The sequence below is a fragment of the Globicephala melas genome, chromosome 9 (assembly GCF_963455315.2).
Source record: "Globicephala melas chromosome 9, mGloMel1.2, whole genome shotgun sequence".
NCBI classification, from domain to species: Eukaryota; Metazoa; Chordata; class Mammalia; order Artiodactyla; family Delphinidae; genus Globicephala; species Globicephala melas.
In genome coordinates, this window is record NC_083322.1 from 61,229,740 (window position 1) to 61,251,991 (window position 22,252).

General features: G+C 35.6%; 1 protein-coding gene across 3 annotated transcripts in view; it reads left to right on the forward strand.

The window, feature by feature from the left end:
- Nucleotides 1–22,252, forward strand: part of GLCCI1 (glucocorticoid induced 1) — a 118,154-nt gene that overhangs the window by 86,296 nt on the left and 9,606 nt on the right. For 2 of the 3 annotated variants that reach the window (XM_030857218.2, XM_030857216.2), the window contains exons 4-6: nt 3,852–3,968; nt 8,695–8,847; nt 16,306–16,516. In XM_030857218.2, the coding sequence (XP_030713078.1) occupies nt 3,852–3,968; nt 8,695–8,847; nt 16,306–16,516 (481 nt within the window). The remainder of the gene's footprint in view (nt 1–3,851; nt 3,969–8,694; nt 8,848–16,305; nt 16,517–22,252) is intronic. The other variant, XM_030857217.2, reaches the window with a different exon arrangement.

The following is a 22,252-nucleotide window of genomic DNA, read 5'->3' on the forward strand; positions in this document are numbered from 1 at the left end:
TTTCTTTAAGCTTCATTGAGATATAATTGACATATAGCATCATATAAGTTTAAGGTATATACAACATAATGATTTGATATATGTATATATTGCAAAGTTATTACCACGAGAAGGTTAGTTAACACATCCATCACCTCAACATTTTTATAATTTTTGTGTATGTGGAGAACTTTTAAGATCTATTTTCATAGCAACTGTCAAATATACTATAGAGTATTATTATCTAGAGTCACTATGCTTTACATTACATCCCCAGAACTTACTCATCTTATAACCAGACGCTTGTACCCTTTTAACCACTCTCACCCATTTTCTGCCCCCCACCAGACCCTGTTCTCTGGTTCTGTGAGTTGGTTTTGGTTTTATTTTTTCAGATTCCATGTATGAGTGAGATCATACAGTATTTGCCTTTCTTTGTCTGACTTATTTCACTTAGTATAATACCCTCAAAGTCCATTCTTAATTTTTTCCTTAAGGCCACAGCATTGCTAATGGATATTTAGAAACACAAGTAAGATTCATCTATAGTTTAAGAAATCCAGTCAGTATAACTTTGGGTTCCCTTTGTAAAGGAAGGTTGTATGGGCATTTCATTGTAGTAACTAGGGTGGGTAGGCCCACCGAAGTGAGGACCAAGAGCTTTGTGTGATGCATTGGAACATGGGAGTGATTAGAGAGGTTGTCTTAGGCAGAGGTTTGGAACTACGGATGAGATGGGAGGGGTGTGTGAGTGTAGGGTGGAAATTACAACTCCCTCTGCCCCTTCCTCCCAGAGATGCCTTTGTGTGTCTACTGTCTACTGGTACTGAACTTAGGGAGAAGAGATGGCTTCGGAAGCCCTATATCTTATTTTCATTTTACATGGTTCTTGAGTAACAGTTGTAATGTTTTGAGTATATATATTAAGATGGGCTTCCTTTTTACTCTGATCTCTTCTAAGTTGTAAACAAAAGCAGAACTATGTTATAATCCAAAGATAAACAGTATTAGGGCTTCCCTGGTGGCGCAGTGGTTGAGAGTCCGCCTGCCGATGCAGGGGACACGGGTTCATGCCCCGGTCTGGGAAGATCCGACATGCCGCGGAGCGGCTGGACCCGTGAGCCATGGCCGCTGAGCCTGCGCGTCGGGAGCCTGTGCTCCGCAACGGGAGAGGCCACAACAGTGCGAGGCCTGCGTACCGCAAAAAAAAAAAAAAAAAAAAAAAAAGATAAACAGTATTGTGTGGAAACTATAAGGTTGCATAGTTTAAGCTGATATTCCAAGCAAAGTAAGGTGTGTACCATTATGTATGCTTTTTGTTTTCAGGGGTTTGGTAAAGCTATTTAGAACAAAAACTTTTCCGGCTTAATATGATATCTCAAAGGCCTTTAAAAAGAGTGATTAGGATTGATCAATTTTCAGATTATTTTTGTTTGTTTATTTTTAAAGATTATTTTTAAAAATTAAAAAGTACAAATTGCTTTGATTAATCTGTAAGCATTATGGGCTCTTCTCTACAAGCTCTTGCCAGTTTTGAAAAACCACTGAAACATCATTAATATTCAGAAAACACTTAATTTTATACCCCTATCCTAATTAAATAACTTGTACAATTTGAAATTCTATTTATTTTTATCATAGAGTATAATCTCTCTTGATTTATAATGATTACCTACTAATTTTGATTCCTTTTCTCATGAAAATTAATGTTCTCTAGAAGAAAACGATGTCATTTCAACAGAGAGCAAGGAACACAAATATTAACATAGATAATCTTATTTATATATCTTTGCAAGGAAATTGTATGCGATGTCCATAAGCTACAAAGAGTTTCAAAAAATTAGAGGATCTTATTTTAAATAAAGGGTATAGATTACTCTTTTAGGTGCTTTATTTTCTTCCATGCTGCTTCTCTTCTGTTTGTAAGTTTCTCCAGCAACCTATATACATTTCCCCTTGACCATTAACAGGCTTTAATAGCAACTATTTTGCTTTTCATTGCCATGGTTATTCCAAGTAAGCATTTTGCTAAATATCTCTTTGAGGAAATCAATATATTTTACACACTTTACTTTGTATTTGCACTTTGCCTAGTAGGTAACATAAAACTGACCTCACTGTATGTGTTCAAGGAGTAACTATTAATTGATTAATGTCATCTTTTCTACAAGGAAAGTAATACCAATATTAAGTAACTTCCCCCAAATTGCTAATGATTCCCTTTGAAAATGCTCAGGTATATTTTACTTCAGGTCTAGCACAGTTTAAGAAGATCATATAGCACCTAAAATATGTTAATAGTTTAATGAATTCCAAGCCATATTGTAGAAATGACTTTTCTCTTAAGCCTTAAGTCTGGGAGTTTTACAGTTCCATTTAGGAGAATACACTCCTAAGTTATATTTGTTTTGAAAAAAGTTGTGTCACTGTAGCCAAGTATCTGTCAATGGAGAAGTGGATAAAGATGTGGTACATACATTCATCAATGAGAAAGAAGGAAATCCTGCCATTTGTAAACAACATTGATGAACCTTGAGGGCATTATGCTAAGTGAAATAAGTCAGACAAAGAAAGACAAATACTGTATGGTATTACTTGTTTGTGGGATCTAAGAAAAACTAAACTCATAGAAACTGAGCGTAGAGTGGTGGTTGCTAGACTGGAGGGTAAAGGGGAGTGGTCAAAGGGTACATACTTCCAATTATAAGATGAGTAAGTTCAGGGGATCTAATGTACAGAATTTTGATTATAGTTAATAATACTGTATTATACATACTTGAAAGTTGCTAAGAGAGTAAATCTCAAATGTTCTCACCCCCAAAGAGAAATGGTAATTATGTAATGGGATGGAGGTATTAACTTATGCTACAGTGGTGTCATTTTGCAATATATAATAGCATCAAATCAACATGTTGTACAGGGACTTACCCGGTAGTGCAGTGGTTAAGAATCCGCCTGCCAGTGCAGGGGACACAGGTTCAATCCCTGGTCTGTGAAGATCCCACATGCAGCAGAGCAACTAAGCCCATGCGCCACAACTACTGAGCCTGCGCTCTAGAGCCCGTGAGCCACAACTACTGAAGCCTGTGCACCCTAGAGCCCATGCACGGCAACAAGGGAAGACACTGCAATGAAAGCCTGCGCACACTGCAATGAAGAGTAGCCCCCGCTCGCTGCAGCTAGAGAAAGCCCATCTGCAGCAATGAAGACCCAGTGCAGCCAAAAATAAATAAATAAATTTATTTTTTAAAAAAATTGTACACCTTAAACTTACACAATGTTATATGTCATTTATGTTTCAGTAAAGCTGGAAAATAAAGATTTTGTGACTAAGAGTAATATAATAGTAAGATATTAAATACTAACAAGTAACTAATGCTAAATGCCATACGATTTACACCATGGGATTTACAATTTTAAAGTGTTTAGTAATTGGTCTACCAGATCCATTTTGTTTATATAAAATGGGAACTTAAAAACTTAATGAGGTCCCTATATTAAGAGATTGGGTTTGACTTTAATCAATAGGCATGTGAAATACTAGTTTTTCATCTTAGAAAAAGTGTTTAAAGGGGAAGATGTTTCTGGTGTTACAAAGGTAAAATATGAAATAATCTGGGGAAATTTAGTCTATGTATTTACCAACAATATTTAAATCGTATAAGTGAAGCATTTGTAGCATATATTTATTTCTTATTTTCAATAGTTTTAATTATTAAAACTTGGAGAATAAATCACTGTAGTGAAATAGTCTCTTCTTGAAATCTTTGATAAAAATTTTATTTTTTAACATCTAAAATTAAAGAAATAAATACTTAAAGCTTGGTATTCACTTCTGTTCTCTTCTTGCTTCTCATCCCTTCTCCCCAAAGCAGATTGCCAAACTGAGGCAGCAACTACAACGTAGTAAGCAGAGCAGTCGGCACAGTAAAGAGAAGGATCGTCAGTCACCTCTCCATGGCAACCATATAGCAATCAATCACACTCAGGTAGGCTAACTTCTTGTCCAGATTGGAATAATTCCTTTTAAAGGGTTCGTTATAAAGGAGAACCCATCATTTTAGGATTAAAAAAAAATTAATGTAAATCTCTAGCTCTGTTACATTACAATGTTTGTTTTAAGAAGTTTTTGTTTTAGCCATATGTGTAATCTTTTAATAACAGACATAACAGAGTGTAGTGGTCACAAGGATGACTGTTACTGGCCTGGGCTGATATCCTAGCTCATTCACTTACTAAGCAACTCTGGGCATTATCTTAATCTTCCTAATAGTACCTTAACCCATCTCTCTCTGTGTCTCTTGATATATTTTACCCCTATCTGACTTAGGAAGAAATTGAGAATTCGTTTTTTTGTCCTCCCACCCCCACCCCAAACATGTACTCACATCCCCATGGAACAAACTTCGGGTAATGCTATTCTAGGCCAAATTTACTTACAAATATTAATGTAAATTTTAGTAAATAAAATATAGTCAGTATAGCAGGAGAAACCCAAGTAGTATATCAAAAAAATCTAATTAGGGGTTGTTTCACAAATGTAAGGATAATTCAACATTAGGAAATGTATTAGGTTATTTCATTGCATCAGAAAGTCAAAGTAGATGCTGAATAACATAATAACACTTGATAAAAACTCAGTATCCATATGTGATAAAAACTTATCCTAAAATAGGACACTTCCTAATGGGACTAACTGCAAATGTAGTTAGATCCTAACAATAAAATACTGGAAGTATTTCTGTTAAAATAAAAGTGAAGTCATAGATGTCTGTAATTATTGATGTTATTTGCTAGTAGTTTAGAGGTTCTAGACAGAGCAGTAAGAAATGTTATCACTGTGCATACGATATTGTTGTATATTTAGAAGATCAAAGTGAATTTACTAAACTATTAAACAACTAATGATAGGATGGCTAAAATGGAAGATATTGACAATACCAAGTGTTGATAAGGATGTGAGGCAACCAGAACAGCCACACATTGCTGGTGGCAACACAAAATGGTACAGCTACTTTGGAAAGAAGTTTGGCATTTTCTTAAGAAATTAAACATACACTGACCATATAGCCCAGGAATTCCACTCTTTGGTATCTGTCCACAAGAAATAAAAACATATGTCCAGACAGAGACTTGTATATCATTGTTCATGGCAGCAGTATCTATAAGAGTCAAAAAATGGAAGCCAACAAATATCCATGAACTGGTGAATGGATAAACAGCCCTTCATACATCCATATAGTATAATACTATTCAGCAGTAAAAAGGAAGGAACTACTGGTACTTACAACAACATGGATGAATCTCAAAAACATCATGGCAAGTGAAAGAAGTCAGAAGTAAAAGGCTACATACTGTATGATTCATTACATTAAATCCTCAAAAAAGCAAAATGATGCAAAGTATTAGGGGTGGGAATTGACTGTAGAAAAGCCCTAGAGAAATTTTTTGGATGATAGAAGTTTCTAAAATGTGATTATACTGATAACTGGATGACTATATATTTACAAAGCTCAATGAGCTACATACTTAAAATGGGAGGATTTTATTGTATGTCAGTTATACCTCATCAAAGCTGTAAAACAAACATGTAGTTGGCAAGCAAGCCTCAGACATTTCAAGAGAAAATTCACATATGCCTTACTTTTTCTTCTTAATCTGGAAGAATTAATATATTATTCTTATTTTGTTTATTTCAAACACCTTTTCTGTAAGAGCCCAATGCATTTATAGTATATCTATTGACATATTGATTTAACAGAAAAAATTTATACACTTATTCCCAATTTACATTGAATTTTTTGGCATTGTAGTTATGTTTAAAAATAATTATCTTTTGGGCTTCCCTGGTGGCGCAGTGGTTGAGAGTCTGCCTGCCGATGCAGGGGACACGGGTTCATGCCCCAGTCCGGGAAGATCCCACATGCTGCGGAGCGGCTGGGCCCGTGAGCCACGGCCGCTGAGCCTGCGCGTCCGAAGCCTATGCTCCGCAACGGGAGATGCCACAACAGTGAGAGGCCCGCGTACCGCAAAAAAAAAAAAAAAATTATTATTGTTATTATCTTTTGCTATACCTACTGGAATAGTTGTAGATGAACTATGAAGTCTAGAATGTGCTTTAATATACTCAAAGAACAAAAACAAGTGGATGTTTAGATGAAATAAAGTTAGAAAATGTTGATAAGTTTTGGAACTGGATGACGTGCACCTGAGTGTTCATTATACTATTCTGTTTAATTATATTTATGATTATAATTTTTTACAATAAAAAGGAGAAAAACTGAGAACTTAATGATCAGATAAAATGTAAACATATAAAAATCAGTTGTTTTCTCCTATACTAGTAAAGGTAAACTACTGTTTCCCTCTGCTTATAACATTCCTGACACCAAATGTGTGAGATTTTTTTCCCATACCAACCAATTCTCCGACTCGCCAGACACCAACCAAGTGTCCTCCAATTCAGTTATACCACTAACTACGTGGAGTTAGCACAGACCTCACAGGTGAAGGACTCCGCCCCACAAAACTGCCCCTCTTCAGATGCCAGTTGAAAGGTCCAGATTGTCATTGTACTTTTGACCTACTGGCTATAAAGAAGGGATTCCCACAGTCCCTTCTTCAGGTTCAGTAACTCGTTGTAACTGTTCAAAGAACTCAGGGAAACACATTTCCTTGTTTATTACAAAGGATATAATAAAGGATACATACAGATGAACAGCAGGATGAAGAGGTGCACAGGGCAACGTCTGTAAGTAAGTCACGTGCAAGAGCTTCTGCTCGCATGGAGTTGGGGTGTGCCACCCTTCTGGTATATGGATGTGTGTTCACCAACCTGGAAGCTCTCTGAACCCGTAGTGTAGGGATGTTTTGGGAGGCTTCATCACATAGGCATGATTAATTATTAACTCAGTCTCCAGCCCCTCTCCTCACCAGAGGATGAGGGGGATGGGGGTTGGACTGGAAGTTCCAAGGTTCTAATCATGGCTTCTTTCTAGTGACCAGCCCCCCCATTTGGAACCTATTCAGGAACCCACCAAGAGTCACCTCATTAGAACAAAAAACTCTTGGTCCTATCTCCCAGGCAATTCCAAGGGATTTAGGAGCTATGTGTCAGGACTGGTGTCAGAAACCAAATATTGGAACAAAAGATGCTCCTAGTGCCCCTGTCCCTCAGGATATTATAAGATTTTAGGAACTCTGTCAGGAACCAGGGGTAGAAACCAAGTACATATTTCTTATTATGTTACAACTAGCAATAACATGTTAGTATATATATAATAAAAAATATAAAATGCCTAGGCTTAAAAGAAATATGCAAACTATAAGACTTTATTGAGGATATGAAATATAAAATAGAGACAAATGGGAAGTCATTCATGCATGGGAAGACTCAATATTTTTCAAATAGTAATTTGCCCAAAATTAACATACAAATTGAGTTCCAATGGAAATGTAAAAGGAATTGTTTTATTACTTTAAAAGTTATTTTCAAAGGTAATATGGAAAAGTAATGCCAGTTAAAAAGAAAATTTGAAAAGGCTTTCCCTATAGGATACCAAAATGCAAAATGTAACTGCTATAAAGTTATAGCAGTTAAAGTGGAGCTCTGTATAGGGATTATCAAGTAACAACTCAAGGAAATCAAATACAGAATCCATAAAGAAATGTTGGGGCAGTTTGATTACTATGTGGGAAAAAATACTATTTCATAACATACACAAAAATAAATCACGGTAGGTTAAATATTTAAATATGAAAAACCATAAAAGTACTGAAAGATATTTCATACTAAAGTAAACAGTAAATGTATGACAAAGAGTTACAACTTTAATATGAAAAAAGCTCATGCATTAATAATGAGACAAAGGACATTCGTGGGCAGCAGTTTACAGATGGCAGGAGCACCGCACTGAGTATGGGAAATATATTATTCATTTAATCAATGACTAGCTGTCTACCTCATTATGAATCATATATATCAACTTTAATCATTCAGAATAAGGTGGAGATCATATACTGTTCTTTTTTACCTTGTTCATCTTTATTTTTCTTATTTCCTTTCTGTTCTTAAAGTTCCTTGAGCATCAAAAGGCTTGTCTTACACTTTGTGGTACCTCTGGCAGGACAGCTATGAGAGGTGGTTAATTTTTGACAACTCCTCCAAAGGACTTTTGAAAGCAACCTTATAGTTGTTAAGTGAGTGTTACTGAACTTAACATGATATTGTTGCCAAACTACTTAGTAATCCAAAAGCCTTTCTTAAATGGTTGATAAAATGGAAATGAAAAATACTAGAAGGTAATCGTCACAGTGCAGGGAACAAATCTTTTGAACACATACACAGGCACAGAGCAGAGCTGAAGTGTCACGTGATACACTTAACTTACATGATTTCAACTATGCTTTTCCAGTAAAAACAAAAAAGAAAAAAAATTAAACAGCGCAGAGGACACTCGATTTCTGCCATTCTACTGGAAAAGTGTGTAGTTTACAATCGTACCTTTATACTTACATAAAGGATTACTTTGACTCTGTAATTTTTACCTTACTTTGGAACCGAAACTGCTGTATGTGTATCTGAATTTATATTGTATTTGAAATTTCAAAATAACTCTGCTCCTTGAGTTTCTCTTTTAAGATTTACCATGCTCTTTAGTTCTTGATTTCTTTGGCCACAAATAATTTGATAACACCTTATCTTCTGTTTTGTAGGCTACTGGATCAAGATCAGTCCCTATGCCACTATCAAATGTATCAGTGCCAAAATCATCTGTTTCACGTGTGCCCTGCAATGTAGAAGGAATAAGTCCCGAATTAGAAAAGGTATTCATTAAAGAAAATAACGGGAAAGAGGAAGTGTCCAAGGTAAGGTTACATGGGATGTTTGAGTCACTTTTTTCTTTAATATTGTGGACTGTATGTATGTATGTATGTATCAGTACTTCATTCCTTTTTATTGCCAAATAATATTCAATCATACAGATTTTATTATCCAGTCATTAACTGATAAACATTTCCATTGTTTCTACTTTTTGGCTATTATGAGTAATTCTGCTGTGAAGTTTATATACAAGTTTTTGTGTGAACATGATGTTTTCATTTCTGTTGAGTATATACCCATGAGTGGAACTGCTTGTATGGTAACTCTGTTTAACCTTTTGAGAAACTGCCGGACTACTTTCCAAAGTGGCTGCACTGTACCATGTTACATCTCCCCACTGGCTGTGTATGAAGCTTCCAATTTCTCCATCTTCAGCAACACTTGTAATTATGTGTCTTTTTTATTGTAGCCATTCTAGTGGATGTGAAGTGGTATCTCATCATGGTGTTGACCATTTGTATGTCTTCTTTGGAAAACTGTCTATTTAGATGCTTTGCCCATTTCAAAATTAGGTTGTCTTTTTACTACTGATTGGTAAAGGTCTTTATAAAGTTCTTACCTTCTAGATAAAAATACCTTATTAGATATATGATTTGAAAATATCTCCCATTCTGTGGGTTGTCTTTTCACTTTTCATTTTCTTTTGGGTCATATCTAAAAGATTGCCTAATCTAAGGTCACAGTGATTTATTCTTGTGTTTTCTTCTAAGAGTTTTATGGTTTTAGCTTTCTCTTATATTTAGGTCTCTGATCCATTTGAATTAATCAAAAATACTTTATAAATTACCTCTGTCCCAGAAAAGAAATCTGGACACTCCTGCATATGAACTTATATTTGACCGCATTTTAAAGATATACTCAACAAAAGAAAACATCAAGTAGCATTTGGCTTAATTATCTATCTGATGGTTTTTTAGAACTAAAATATGATTTAATTTATGTCAAATGTGTATCTAATTCCTTCAGATAATGTGTAGATTTTAAAACTGATTTAGAGTTCATCTCAAAATTCACACAGTTCAATTTTATATTTATAAAATTGAAAAAGAAACTTTTTCCAACTCTGAATATTGCTTAGCAGATATAAGCATTAATCACAGTTTATTGTATATGCTTCCAAATATGTGTATGTATGCTAATATATACTGAATCACTATATGAAGGTACCATAATTTAAAAGTCCCCTACTGATGGGCATTTAGATTGTTTTCAGTTTTTGTCATCATAAGCAGTGCTTTAGAAAACATAGTGTATTCTTGGCAGACAATTCCCTGGCTGTGAAACTGCTGGGTCAAAGCATTTGCACGTTTTAAATTTTGATGAATATTGCTAAAATTACCATCCCAAAAGGTTGTGCCATTTTACTCTTCCTAGAGTTAAATTTTTATGTTATATTCATTAGGCCAAAAAGGAACCCTTTGGAAATTGTGATGTCTCTTAGCTTAGCTGTGTATACCATTAAAATGTTTCCTTTATACATTAAGTAACATTTAAGAACAGTAATGTAAGGAAGTAAAATTGGTCTAATTTTTTGAGGATGAGATAATCAGACACATATTTGCTAATTCTTTAAGAACTGCTAAGCAAAAATATACTAGAAGATGAAACTTAGTAACATAGTTCTGCTTGAACACACTTTCTTCTCACGTGCACACAGAACATTCTCCAGGATAGATCACGTCTTGGGTCACAAGCCTCAGAAAATTTAAGAAAATTGAAATCATATCAAGCATCTTTTCTGACTACAACACTATGAGACTGGAAATCAGTTACAGGAAAAAAACTGTAAAAAACACAAATACATGGAGGCTAAACAGTACGCTACTAAATAACCAAGAGATCACTGAAGAAATCTAAGAAGAAATTTAAAAATACATAGAAACAAATGACAACAAAAACACAGTGATCCAAAATCACGGGATGCAACAAAAGCACTTCTAAGAGGCAAGTTTATAGCAATTCAATCTCACTTCAAGAACCAAGAAAAATCTCAAATAAACAATCTAACCTTACACCTAAAGCAACTAGAGAAACAAGAACAAAGAAAACCCAGAGTCAGTAGAAGGAAAGAAATCACAAAGATCAGAGAAGAAATAAATGAAATAGAAATGAAGAAAATAATAGCAAAGATCAATGAAACTAAAAGTTGGTTCTTTGAGAAGATAACCAAAATTGATAAACCTTTAGGCAAGACTCATCAAGAAAAAAAGGGAGAGGACGCAGATCAATAAAAATAGAAATGAAAAAGGAGAAATCACAACTGACACTGCAGAAATACAAAGGATTATAAGAGACTACTACAATTATATGCCAATAAAATGGACAAGCTGGAAGAAATGGACAATTCTTGGAAAGGTACAATTTTCCAAGACTGAACCAGGAAGAATTAGAAAATATAAACAGGTAATGAAATTGAAACTGTAATTAAAAATCTTCCAACAAACAAAAGTCCAGGACCAGATGGCTTCTTAGGCAAATTCTATAAAGCATTTAGAGAAGAGCTAACGCTGATCCTTCTCAAACTCTTCCAAAAATTGCAGAGGGCGGAACACTCCCAAATTCATTCTACAAAACCACCATCACCCTGATACCAAAACCAGACAAAGATGTCACAAAGAAAGAAAGATGTCACAAAGAAAGAAAACTGCAGGCCAATATCACTGATGAACATAGATGCAAAAATCCTCAAAAACATACTAGCAAACAGAATCCAAGAGCACATTAAAAGGATCATACACCATGATCAAGTGGGATTTATCCCAGGAATGCAAGGATTCTTCAGTATATGAAAATCAATCAGTGTGATACACCATATTAATAAATCGAAGGAGAAAAACCATATGGTCATCTCAGTAGACTCAGAAAAAACTTTTGACAAAAGTCAACACCATTTACGATAAAAACTCTCCAGAAAATGGGCATAGAGGGAACCTACCTCAACATAATAAAGGCCATATATGATAAACCCACAGCAAGCATCATACTCAATGGTAAAAAACTGAAAGCATTTCCACTAAGATCAGGAACAAGACAAGGATGTCCACTCTTATTCAACATAGTTTTGAAGTCCTAGCCACGACAATCAGAGAAGAAAAATAAAAGGAATACAGATTGGAAAAGAAGAAGTCAAACTGTCACTGTTTGCAGATGATATGATACTATACATAGAAAATCCTAAAGATGCCACCAGAAAACTACTAGAGCTAATCAATGAATTTGGTAAAGTTGCAGGATACAAAATTAATGCACAGAAATCTCTTGCATTCCTATACACTAACAAGGAAAAATCAGAAAGAGAAATTAAGGAAACAATCCCATTTACCATCGCAACAAAAAGAACAAAATACCTAGGAATAAACCTACCTAAGGAGGCAGAAAACTTGTACTCAGAAAACTATAAAACACTGATGAAAGAAATTAAAGATGACATAAACAGATGGAGAAATGTACCATGTCCTTGGATTGGAAGAATCAATATTGTGAAATGACTATACTACCCAAAGCAATCTACAGATTCAGTGCAATCCCTATCAAACTACCAATGGCATTCTTCACAGAATTAGAACAAAAAATTTTACAATTTGTGTGGAAACACAAAAGACCCCGAATAGCCAAAGCAATCTTGAGAAAGAAAAATGGAGCTGGAGGAATCCCTGACTTCAAACTCTACTACAAAGCTACAGTAATCAAGACAGTATGGTACTGGCACAAAAACAGAAATGTAGATCAATGGTGCAGGATAGAAAGCCCAGAGATAAGCCCACACACATATGGTCACCTAATTTATGACAAAGGAGGCAAGAACATACAATGGAGAAAAGACAGCCTCTTCAATAAGTGGTGATGAGAAAACTGGACAGCTACATGTAAAAGAATGAAATTAGAACACTCCCTAACACCATACACAAAAATAAACTCCAAAAGGATTAAAGACCTAAATGTAGGACCAGACACTATAAAACTCTTAGAGGAAAACATAGGAAAAACACATCTTTTTTGACCCACCTCCTAGAGTAATGAAAATAAAACCAAAAATAAACAAATGGGACCTAATGAAACTTAAAAGCTTTTGCACAGCAAAGGAAACCATAAACAAGAGAAAGAAACAGCTCTCAGAATGGGAGAAAATATTTGCAAATGAAGCAACGGTCAAAGGATTAATCTCTAAAATATACAAACAGCTCATGGAGCTCAATATCGAAAAAACAAACAACCCAATTAAAAAATGGGCAGAAGACCTAAATGGTCATTTCACCAAAGAAGACATACAGATGGCTAAGAAGCATGTGAAAAGATGCTCAGCATCACTAATTATTAGAGAAATGCAAATCAAAACTACAGTGAGGTATCATCTCACACTGGTCAGAATGGCCATCAAAAAATCTACGAACAGTAAATGCTGGAGAGGGTGTGGAGAAAAGGAAACCCTCCTACACTGTTGGTGGGAATGTATATTGATACAGCCACTAGGGAGAACAGTATGGAGGTTCCTTAAAAAACTAAAAACAGAACTACCATATGACCCAGCACTCCCACTACTGGGAATATACCCTGAGAAAACCATAATTCAAAAGGACACATGTACCCCCATGTTCATTGCAGCACTATTTACAATAGCCAGGACATGGAAACAACCTAAACGTCCAATGATAGATGAATGGATAAAGATGTGGTACATATATACAATGGAATATTACTCAGCCATAAAAAGGAATGAAATTGGGTCATTTGCAGAGATGTGGATGGACCTAGAGTCTGTCATACAGAGTGAAGTAAGCCAGAAAGAGAAAAACAAATATGGTATTTTAAGACATATCTGTGCAATCTAGAAAAATGTTACAGATGAACCTATTTGTAGGGTAGGAATAGAGACACCGATATAGAGAATGGACATGTGAACACGGGGGGAAGGGGAAGGTGGGACAAATTGGGAGATTAGGTTTGACAATAAATACACTACCATGTGTAAAATAGATAGCTAGTGGGAACCTGCTGTATAGCACAGGGAGCTCAGCTTGGTGCTCTGTGATGACCTAGATGGATGGGATGGGGCTGGGGGGGGCGGCGGGAGGGAGGTCCAAGAGGTAGGAGATATAGGTATACATATAGCTGATTCACTTCATTGTAGAGCAGAAACACAACACTGTAAAGCAATTTTACTCCAATTAAAAAAAAATAACATAGTTCTGCTTTTAAGTAAATCATATTCTAATTTCACAGTAGCCACTTCAGAATTACTCTGGGGTAACCTACACAGTTATAACTAAAATATTAATTTTAAGAATTTTTAGATTTATGATTAAGTGTGCCTCAAAGTTTTAATAAATCAAAATGTCACCATCAGTGAACCTGTCAGTAGCTTCTAAGCCTTTATATTTCCCATCATTATTTTGTGTAAATGTATAAACTTCTAAAATCTGTTTTGTTATTCTAATTCTTCTGAACCCCCTCCCCAAGAAAACAGAAGTTGGTTAAGGAAATTGTTATATATTATCCGGTTAAAGATTCAGAAATGGGAATACAAAGTGATTGTATCAAATAGGACATGAATAAAAGATAACTCAAATTCTTAAACTTTTTTAGTTACAAATTGATACATTATTCTTTTACTAATTACCAATATTGATATTTTATTAAAGCAGCATTTTCCTTGACTTAAATATCTAAGTTTTAAGAAAGACCTGTGTCATTTAACCCTCATATATATTCCAAAATGATCTTTCTTTATGGGTTGTTCTGAAAACCTCACACACCTATCACATAATTTTGTCCAAAAAAACCCCCAAAAACCTGCACCAATGATTTATTCTTAGAATTGTTCATTCTAAAATTTAGTGCAGTGTTGTAATTAAAATCTAAATTTAGTTAAGTAAAAGAAAAATTTTAAATAATAAATAATTTTCTTAGCGTTTGACCAAGTAACTTAATATTTCTTTGGGAATATTTCTTTCCTAAATTGGAAAATTTTACTTTTTTTGTTTGTTGACAAAATTAACTAATATTCCATAATTGAATATTCTCTTTACAGTAGCATGGTCATTGTCAGGTTGTGAAAATGGTATAGTTTTGGTTTAGCAACTCTGCATAGACAGATGAAGTTTTTATTTTAGGTTTTGACCTTCACTTAATTTGTTGTAGAAAAACATTGATATATTTTGAGTCTTGCCTAATTTTATCTTACTTCATTTTCCCTCTGACAGTGTTTCTAAAATCTCTGAAATGACAAAGCTCAGAGTAATAGCAGTAAACAGTGAAAATAAGTTGTAAATATACTAAGAATATATTGGTTCTTTTTTCCTAGCATTTCAATCTTGTCTATGTAATGACAAAAATACTGTAAATATACAGAATTATATTTGTTGACCTCACTTAGTTAGCAAGATATATCTTTACAGCAGAAGCAGAGTAGAAAGAGTCCACTGCAGCTGAAGCTCTGATGCCATTTAATTGACCATGTCACCAGGAGCTCTAAACTTTTAAGTTCTGGGGGTTTCCCTGGTGGTGCAGTGGTTAAGAATCCGCCTGCCAATGCAGGGGACATGGGTTCGAGCCCTGGTCTGGGAAGATCCCACATGCTGCGGATCAACTAAGCCCGTGCACCACAACTACTGAGTCTGCGCTCTAGAGCCTGTGCTCTGCAACAAGAGAAGCCACTGCAACCCAGAGTAGCCCTCGCTCGCCGCAACTAGAGAAAGCCCGCGCTCAGCAAAGACGACCCAACGCTGCCAAAAATAAATAAATTTATTTAAAAAATAAAATAAACTATAGGTTCTTTATTGGTAAAAACATTGTGCTAATGAGGTCTAGGGTCTTCTCGGGTCAAAAATATATGATTCATATATGATTCTATAATTATAATTTCATTTCTATTTTTTATTTTTGCCACTCAGAACAATGCATTAGAACTAAGCAAAATTCATTAGTAGTCCTACTCAGTTGGATACCAAATTAGAAGAAATGTTCTGAGTTATCTTAATATCCTCCCTTGAGTACTAATAGAATAAACCTTTTATTATAAATTTGGGGTAAACTGCAAAATCTGTTCCTGGCTTGTAAAAAAATAATAAGAAGAAGAATGAACAAATGGAAATCCATACCTGTGAATATGAGATTTCTCTTTTTTTATTATCAAGTCAAAGTGACTTCTTGAGCGGTTTGACTAATTCTTAAAGCAAATGTTTATTGAATGTCTGCTGTGTGCCAGACACAGTGCTAGGGATACAGTGTTAAAAGAAGCCCCTGTCCTTGAAGAGTATTACTGGGAGTGCTGACCTAAAGTGACTGGCAGAAATTAAGACACAAGATTGGTATCTTTATTCTCTGAAGAATCAACTGTGGTGGCGATAATACTGCAAAATGAAATCAAAAGAAACATCAGTGCTTTCTATATGGATGGAGTATATGAACTGTCACTGACGGTGTGATGGTTGTTGCTCTTCCAGCCTTTGGATATCCCGGATGGTCGGAGAGCCCCCCTCCCTGCTCACTACCGGAGCAGCAGCACTCGCAGCATCGACACGCAGACCCCCTCTGTGCAGGAGCGCAGCAGTAGTTGCAGCAGTCACTCCCCCTGTGTTTCCCCCTTCTGTCCCCCGGAATCCCAGGACGGTAGCCCTTGCTCAACAGAAGATTTACTCTATGATCGTGATAAAGGTGAGAATGAAATCATCCATTTAGAGGGTTTGTTATAAGGCCTTGGTCATTCTACTTTCTTTGTCTTAGACCATTACATCACCTTTTTTGTTTCATTGAATGGTGGGATTGTAAAGGATTGGTTGATCTAGGTTGGTTTGTTCATTGGTTTCATGTACCCCCTTCTTTGTGACTTTCGCAAACATCTTCCATAAATGTGTCAGAGGAGCACAGCGCATGGTTATAACAGCTAATGAAAGCTATAAAATGAATGTGTACAGCTTCACATCATATAACACACAGTTTTTTCCTTGGTATTGTCCAGAGTTAAGGATGGTTATGGTAAAGTTTATGTTCCTCGTGCCTGAGGTTAGATTTCGTATTCAGATTAATTTGGGAGGAAATAATTTCTAAAAAAATCTGTTGGAAGAATGAGTGTATTTTTAACCAAGTGGGATAAAGTTTAAAAAGTACCTGTAGCACATCAGGGAATATATTATGGTATGTAGATGAGTTATTAACTAACACCAATAAGAGTGCAAAACCTGTGGGGTTTCTTATTGCCTGTCAAGCCCTGTCTGCCCATGTCCTCCTGTCTTCGTGTCAGGCACTTGGCTACCACTGTTCACTCTCTTCTTTCAGTTTCTAGCCCCGTCAGACTCAGACATCGAAGGTACTGAAGACTGCCCAGCTTCCACCTTCCTAGCTACTTACAAAGAAACACTGAACTTCCTTTGTAACACATTTATTGCTTTTCACCACAAGAAGATCATAGGCAACACAAATTTTAAAACATGAAAAAATTAAAGTTTATAGAATCTTACAGGATTTTTTTATGGGCCTTGTCCTGACTTGACCCCCAACCCCCTCAATTTGTTTTATTTTGAGGTATTAATACATTTAAAGTGCCCAAATATTAAGTGCTAAGCCCCCTGAATTTTTACACACGTATGCACTCATGAAACCACTACCTGGATCAAGATACAGAACATTTTTTGCCTCCCAGAAGGATCCCTAGCCCCCTTCACAGACAGTATCCTTCTCCTCTCCACTTAGAAGTAACCACTGTTGACTTCCATCATCATAGTCTAATTTTTTCCTGTTACTGGATTTCATAGAAATGGATTGATGCAGTGTGTATGCTTTTGGTCTGGCTTCTTTCAGTCATCATTACGCCTGACTCTCTGCTGAGATGTTAGATGGAAGCTACTTTGGACTTTGTCCTCTTTGTGGGTGGATCTCAACAGTTCTCCCCTTTTCACCTTTTCCTTATTGGAAGCCTTGTGAACTCTCTTCCTCCATTAAGGATGTACTGAAAGCAGTACCTTAGTGAGGCATATCTCTCTGCTTCAAGTGGAATGTCGCTATTGTAGAATGCAGACTAGGAAACTTTCATTTTACTGAGGCATCCTACAGCAGTCACTTCCTCGCATTTTTAGTATGGATGTTTCATAGTAAAACAAACAAGAAAACACCTTGCTTCTAGTAGGAGTATTTGTTTTGAAGGTAAATGGAAATGTTAAATAATCATCAATAATCATAAGTTATTGTAGGCTGCAGAGGTGGTATATGGTGAAACAGATCTTGTAAAACCCGTATTTTTTTATTATACCACTAGAAAAGATAAGTACAGACCACTTTTGCTACTTATTAGCACTTACAGTTGGGTTAAAATTAAAAATAACAGTGATAATAAGGCTAGGCAGTTAATTCAGAAGTTTTGTTTTCTTCTAAGTTTAACACTGTGGATAGTTGAGAGATGCTGAACCAAAAGGGAGATGTATTAGGAAGTTGATAGATGAATTCCATTTTGGTTAGCTGGTTGTGAGATTGTCTTCTTGGCCTCTGCGGGACTATATTCTTTGAGGCAATCTCACAACCAGTTAGAACCACATTATCCATTCATCTGTCCATGGATACTTAGGTTGTTCCCATGTTTTGGCTATTGTGAATAATACTGCAGTGAACATGGGAGTGCAGGTATCTCTTCGAGATAGTACAATATTCTGAATTCTGGCTGTTTCTTAGAGAGAAGTTAGACTTTTTCTAAGACTGCTTTTGGTTGTATATTTTTCTCTATGCCCTTCTATTCTTTTATACCAGATATCTGCCTGCATGACACAAGTGTCTTATCTTTCTTCTGTTCCTCTTGTTTGTTTAATGTAAAATGAGAACGTTGGTCCACATCATCTCTAAGGCCAACAGTTTTTCCCCTAATAGTTAAAACAAATTTTGTTCTTAGTAAAACAAGGTGATAATACTTGTTTTCACACCTCATACCATTATTGAAGTTAAATGAGATATTGGAACAGAGTGCTTAGCACAACTCTTGGTATGTAGTAAACACTCAATAAATGGTGTTGGGTGTGACTAATAGTGATTTTTAAAAAATTTCCTTAGAAACTAAGAAGACTACAGAATCATTTAAGACTGTTTTCTACAAAACTACCTCAGTTTGGGAATTAAGACCTCATGACATAAGTTTCTTAATATATCTACACTATTATACAAGTATGTTCAGAAAACTAAAGGTACAAAGGAGAGGGAGTTGTCAGTTTTGCAATTTCTGAAACTTACATATTTAAATCATTCAAACTATAGAATAATCTCTGACTCATTACTTCAGAATGGACAGTCCAAATTTTTTTAAGATACTAATTCTAGCTTACAATTTGCATTTTTCCACAGTGAAGCTTAAATTGGTCTTTTATTTCTTTACATTTATTTCCAGTAAAGAGAAAAAAAAAGCAAGCTATAGATTTCTAATAGGTGTGCATCATTAACTCTGAAAACAGAATTGATACTGTAATTTTGTAGTCAACTAGAATTGATTTGGAGTACCTACCTATTCTGTAGTTGCTGTTGTAGACTAGCTAGTTTAGACATCTTTAGGTGCCTGGATTGGCATGCACAGGTGGGGGGAGGGAAAGACATTGTGAGTATATAGCTCTAATGAGAGATGTGCTAGTTAGCTGATTATTTTTCTAGTACTAATCTGTTATTCCTATCCTTTTCCTGACTTTATTATTTCTGCTTATTCCTAACATCTGTTTTTCTCCATGACACATATATAATTTGAGACCTATAAAAATAATTTTAGTTGATTAGCATAGTGGTCCTTTGGCTGTTTCAGTTGCAATGCCAGGACAAAAACACTCTCATTATTGAGAAAAGTCCAGCCTTTAAGAGACTGTCTTCAGGTTTTAGTTTTTTGGGTTTGGTGGTTTTCTGACAGATTTTTCCAGTGACCTAAAGACTGAAGGCAGCCTGGTAACGTGTAAAGTTGCTAGGCTTACTAACCTAATAACAGCCACAGTTCCTACATTATGATCTGTGTGGAGAATTCAGGGATCCAGAATAAGAGCTCTTATTATCTTGACATCTTCAGAATATATCCTAAGAGTTAGCCTAAATTCTTCTACATTATCATGCCCAAAATGCAAGGGAGAAAAACAGTCATTTATATAATGTAAATGGCAGTGTCAAATATTAGTTGTTTTAGCAGCTCTGCCAGCTTTCCTTAATAAGGTAGCAAGCCACAAAATCTTGACTTCAGTCTGCCACTTATAGTTGATCTTTGGCACAATTCACTTAGGCAGGTTGTTATAAAATTCTGCAGTTTTGCAAGATATTGTGGAAACGTTGATTATTCTAACCATGACGTCAACTGAACCATTCTAGTCAGGTCAACTACCAAGAGTTGTATTCCAAGAGTCCATAAATTGATTACTTGGAACTTAAACTATGTGTTCCCACAGGAAAAATGTATATCATGTAGATGGAGTTTCCAGGGCAGAATGCATATAAGCCTATTTAACTCATACTATGATTTAACTTATAAATATTATTATTTCTAAACTTTGGGTATTAGGACTGAGCAGCCCATAGTTGCAGAAAAGAAAAAAAAGTATTATCTTTTCAGGTTCTAGGGCTGACCCCAGGCAGACTTTTAAAAGAGACTCTTTTTGATATCTTATTCCTTTCTGTATACATTTTAAACCCTATTTGTGTTCATCTTTAGGGCTCTATTTCTTAACATTGTTTGACCTTTGCCCTTACCATACTTTAACTCTCCACCTTCTAGATATCCTAATCAGCCAAGATTGTGTGGTACTTTTCTTTTTGTGGTTTATATTGTGAAAATAGATACGTTGGATATACTTCTTTTAGCTACCACACCTTGCAAATTGCTGCTTTTGAGCCTGAATCTGTTTCTCAATCAAAAGATTCTCCCCACATAATTCTAGGATGCTTATTATCCTAGAAGAACCTCTTGCTGGTAAAACTACAAAGAGTGTAGAAATCTTATTCCAACAAAGGAGTTATTCCATAGGTTAAAAAGTGAACTTTTCTAGAATTACATCCCTAAGGTCATCTTCCCTGTTTTGCTTTTTCACGAGTACATCTAAAATTACATATACTCCCATTATCTGATGCGTATAAGAAGCATCCAGTAAATGCCTTTTCCCCCTCTTTTGGAAAATGTCTACAATTTTACTAATAGCAGTTGCTGTGTTAGCTCTCTATGGATGAGTTACTATTCTTAATTCAAAATTATTAGTAAGTATACAACTCAGTTCTAGCAGTTACAACTCAGAGTCTAAAACAAAAGCAAACCAAAATTTATTAATATGTCTGCATATATAATTTCACTTAATCTTCTATTATCTATTTACTAGACTATAAGCTCCATAAAGAGCAGGTAACTTTATTTTGCTCATTACTTTATCCTCAGCAACTAGAGTGGCGCCTAGCATTAGCATGGAGTAGTGCTTAGTCGAGATTTTTTGAGTATTCCTTCTTCATGGTATGTCCATTTTTTTAAGAATATATTTTTATAGCTTTGTTGAAAACATTAGCGTCTTTTTCCTTAAGTGGTTAACTTACATATGTTAGGCTTTTGAATGTTCAGGAAGAGTATGATAATCCTCCCCGCTACCACCAACCAAAAAAAGATAATAAACAGTCACCACTCTAAGATTATGCTAACTTAGTGATCATAGGCCTTTGGTGAGAAAGAAGCCATAAAGTTCAAATTTCCTGTTGAAATTAGGGGAAGGGAAGTAACTTTGCTAAAATCCATCTCATCTTCTACTCTGATCATGACTGGGGAAAAAATAGGGTATGGGCTAGAGGAAAGGGGATCTGTTGAATTTTTTTCTCCCTGTTATCTTTTATGTTCCTCTGAGAAGAAATATGGACACTGAAGCCACTCCTTGTTGCACTGTGTCTCCTTGTGAGACTAACAGAAGGCAGACCCAATGAAGCTTTTGCCTAAACTCTAAGACTCTACTGAGGAGAAGCATGGAATGTTAGATTGGAACTTGATCGTCTAGTCTAATGAGGACGATAGAGTTGAGATGGATCAAAACAGTGAGGCAGATAGCATGATGGTAACAAACTCTGACTCTGGTGCAGCCAGGTTGAACTCTGCTCTGCCACTTACTAATTATGTGTCCTTGGGCAAGTTACTCAACCTCTCTGTATCTGTTTTCTCACCTATAAATTAAGGAAAATGATGGCACCTGCCTCATAGGATTGTTATGATGATTAAATTTGCCCAGGTGACTTTACCTTTGTTATCCCCTGTAATATTATCACAATCCGATGAGGAGGGACATTGTCATTATTTTAAGAATGGGGAGCCTAAGGCTTAGAGAAATGAAGTTAACTTTCCTAAATCTTTTGAAGTCCAGATGCCAACAAAGATCTTCTGTAGGAACCTCACACTACTACTTGCTGCCTTCGCAGGAGGAA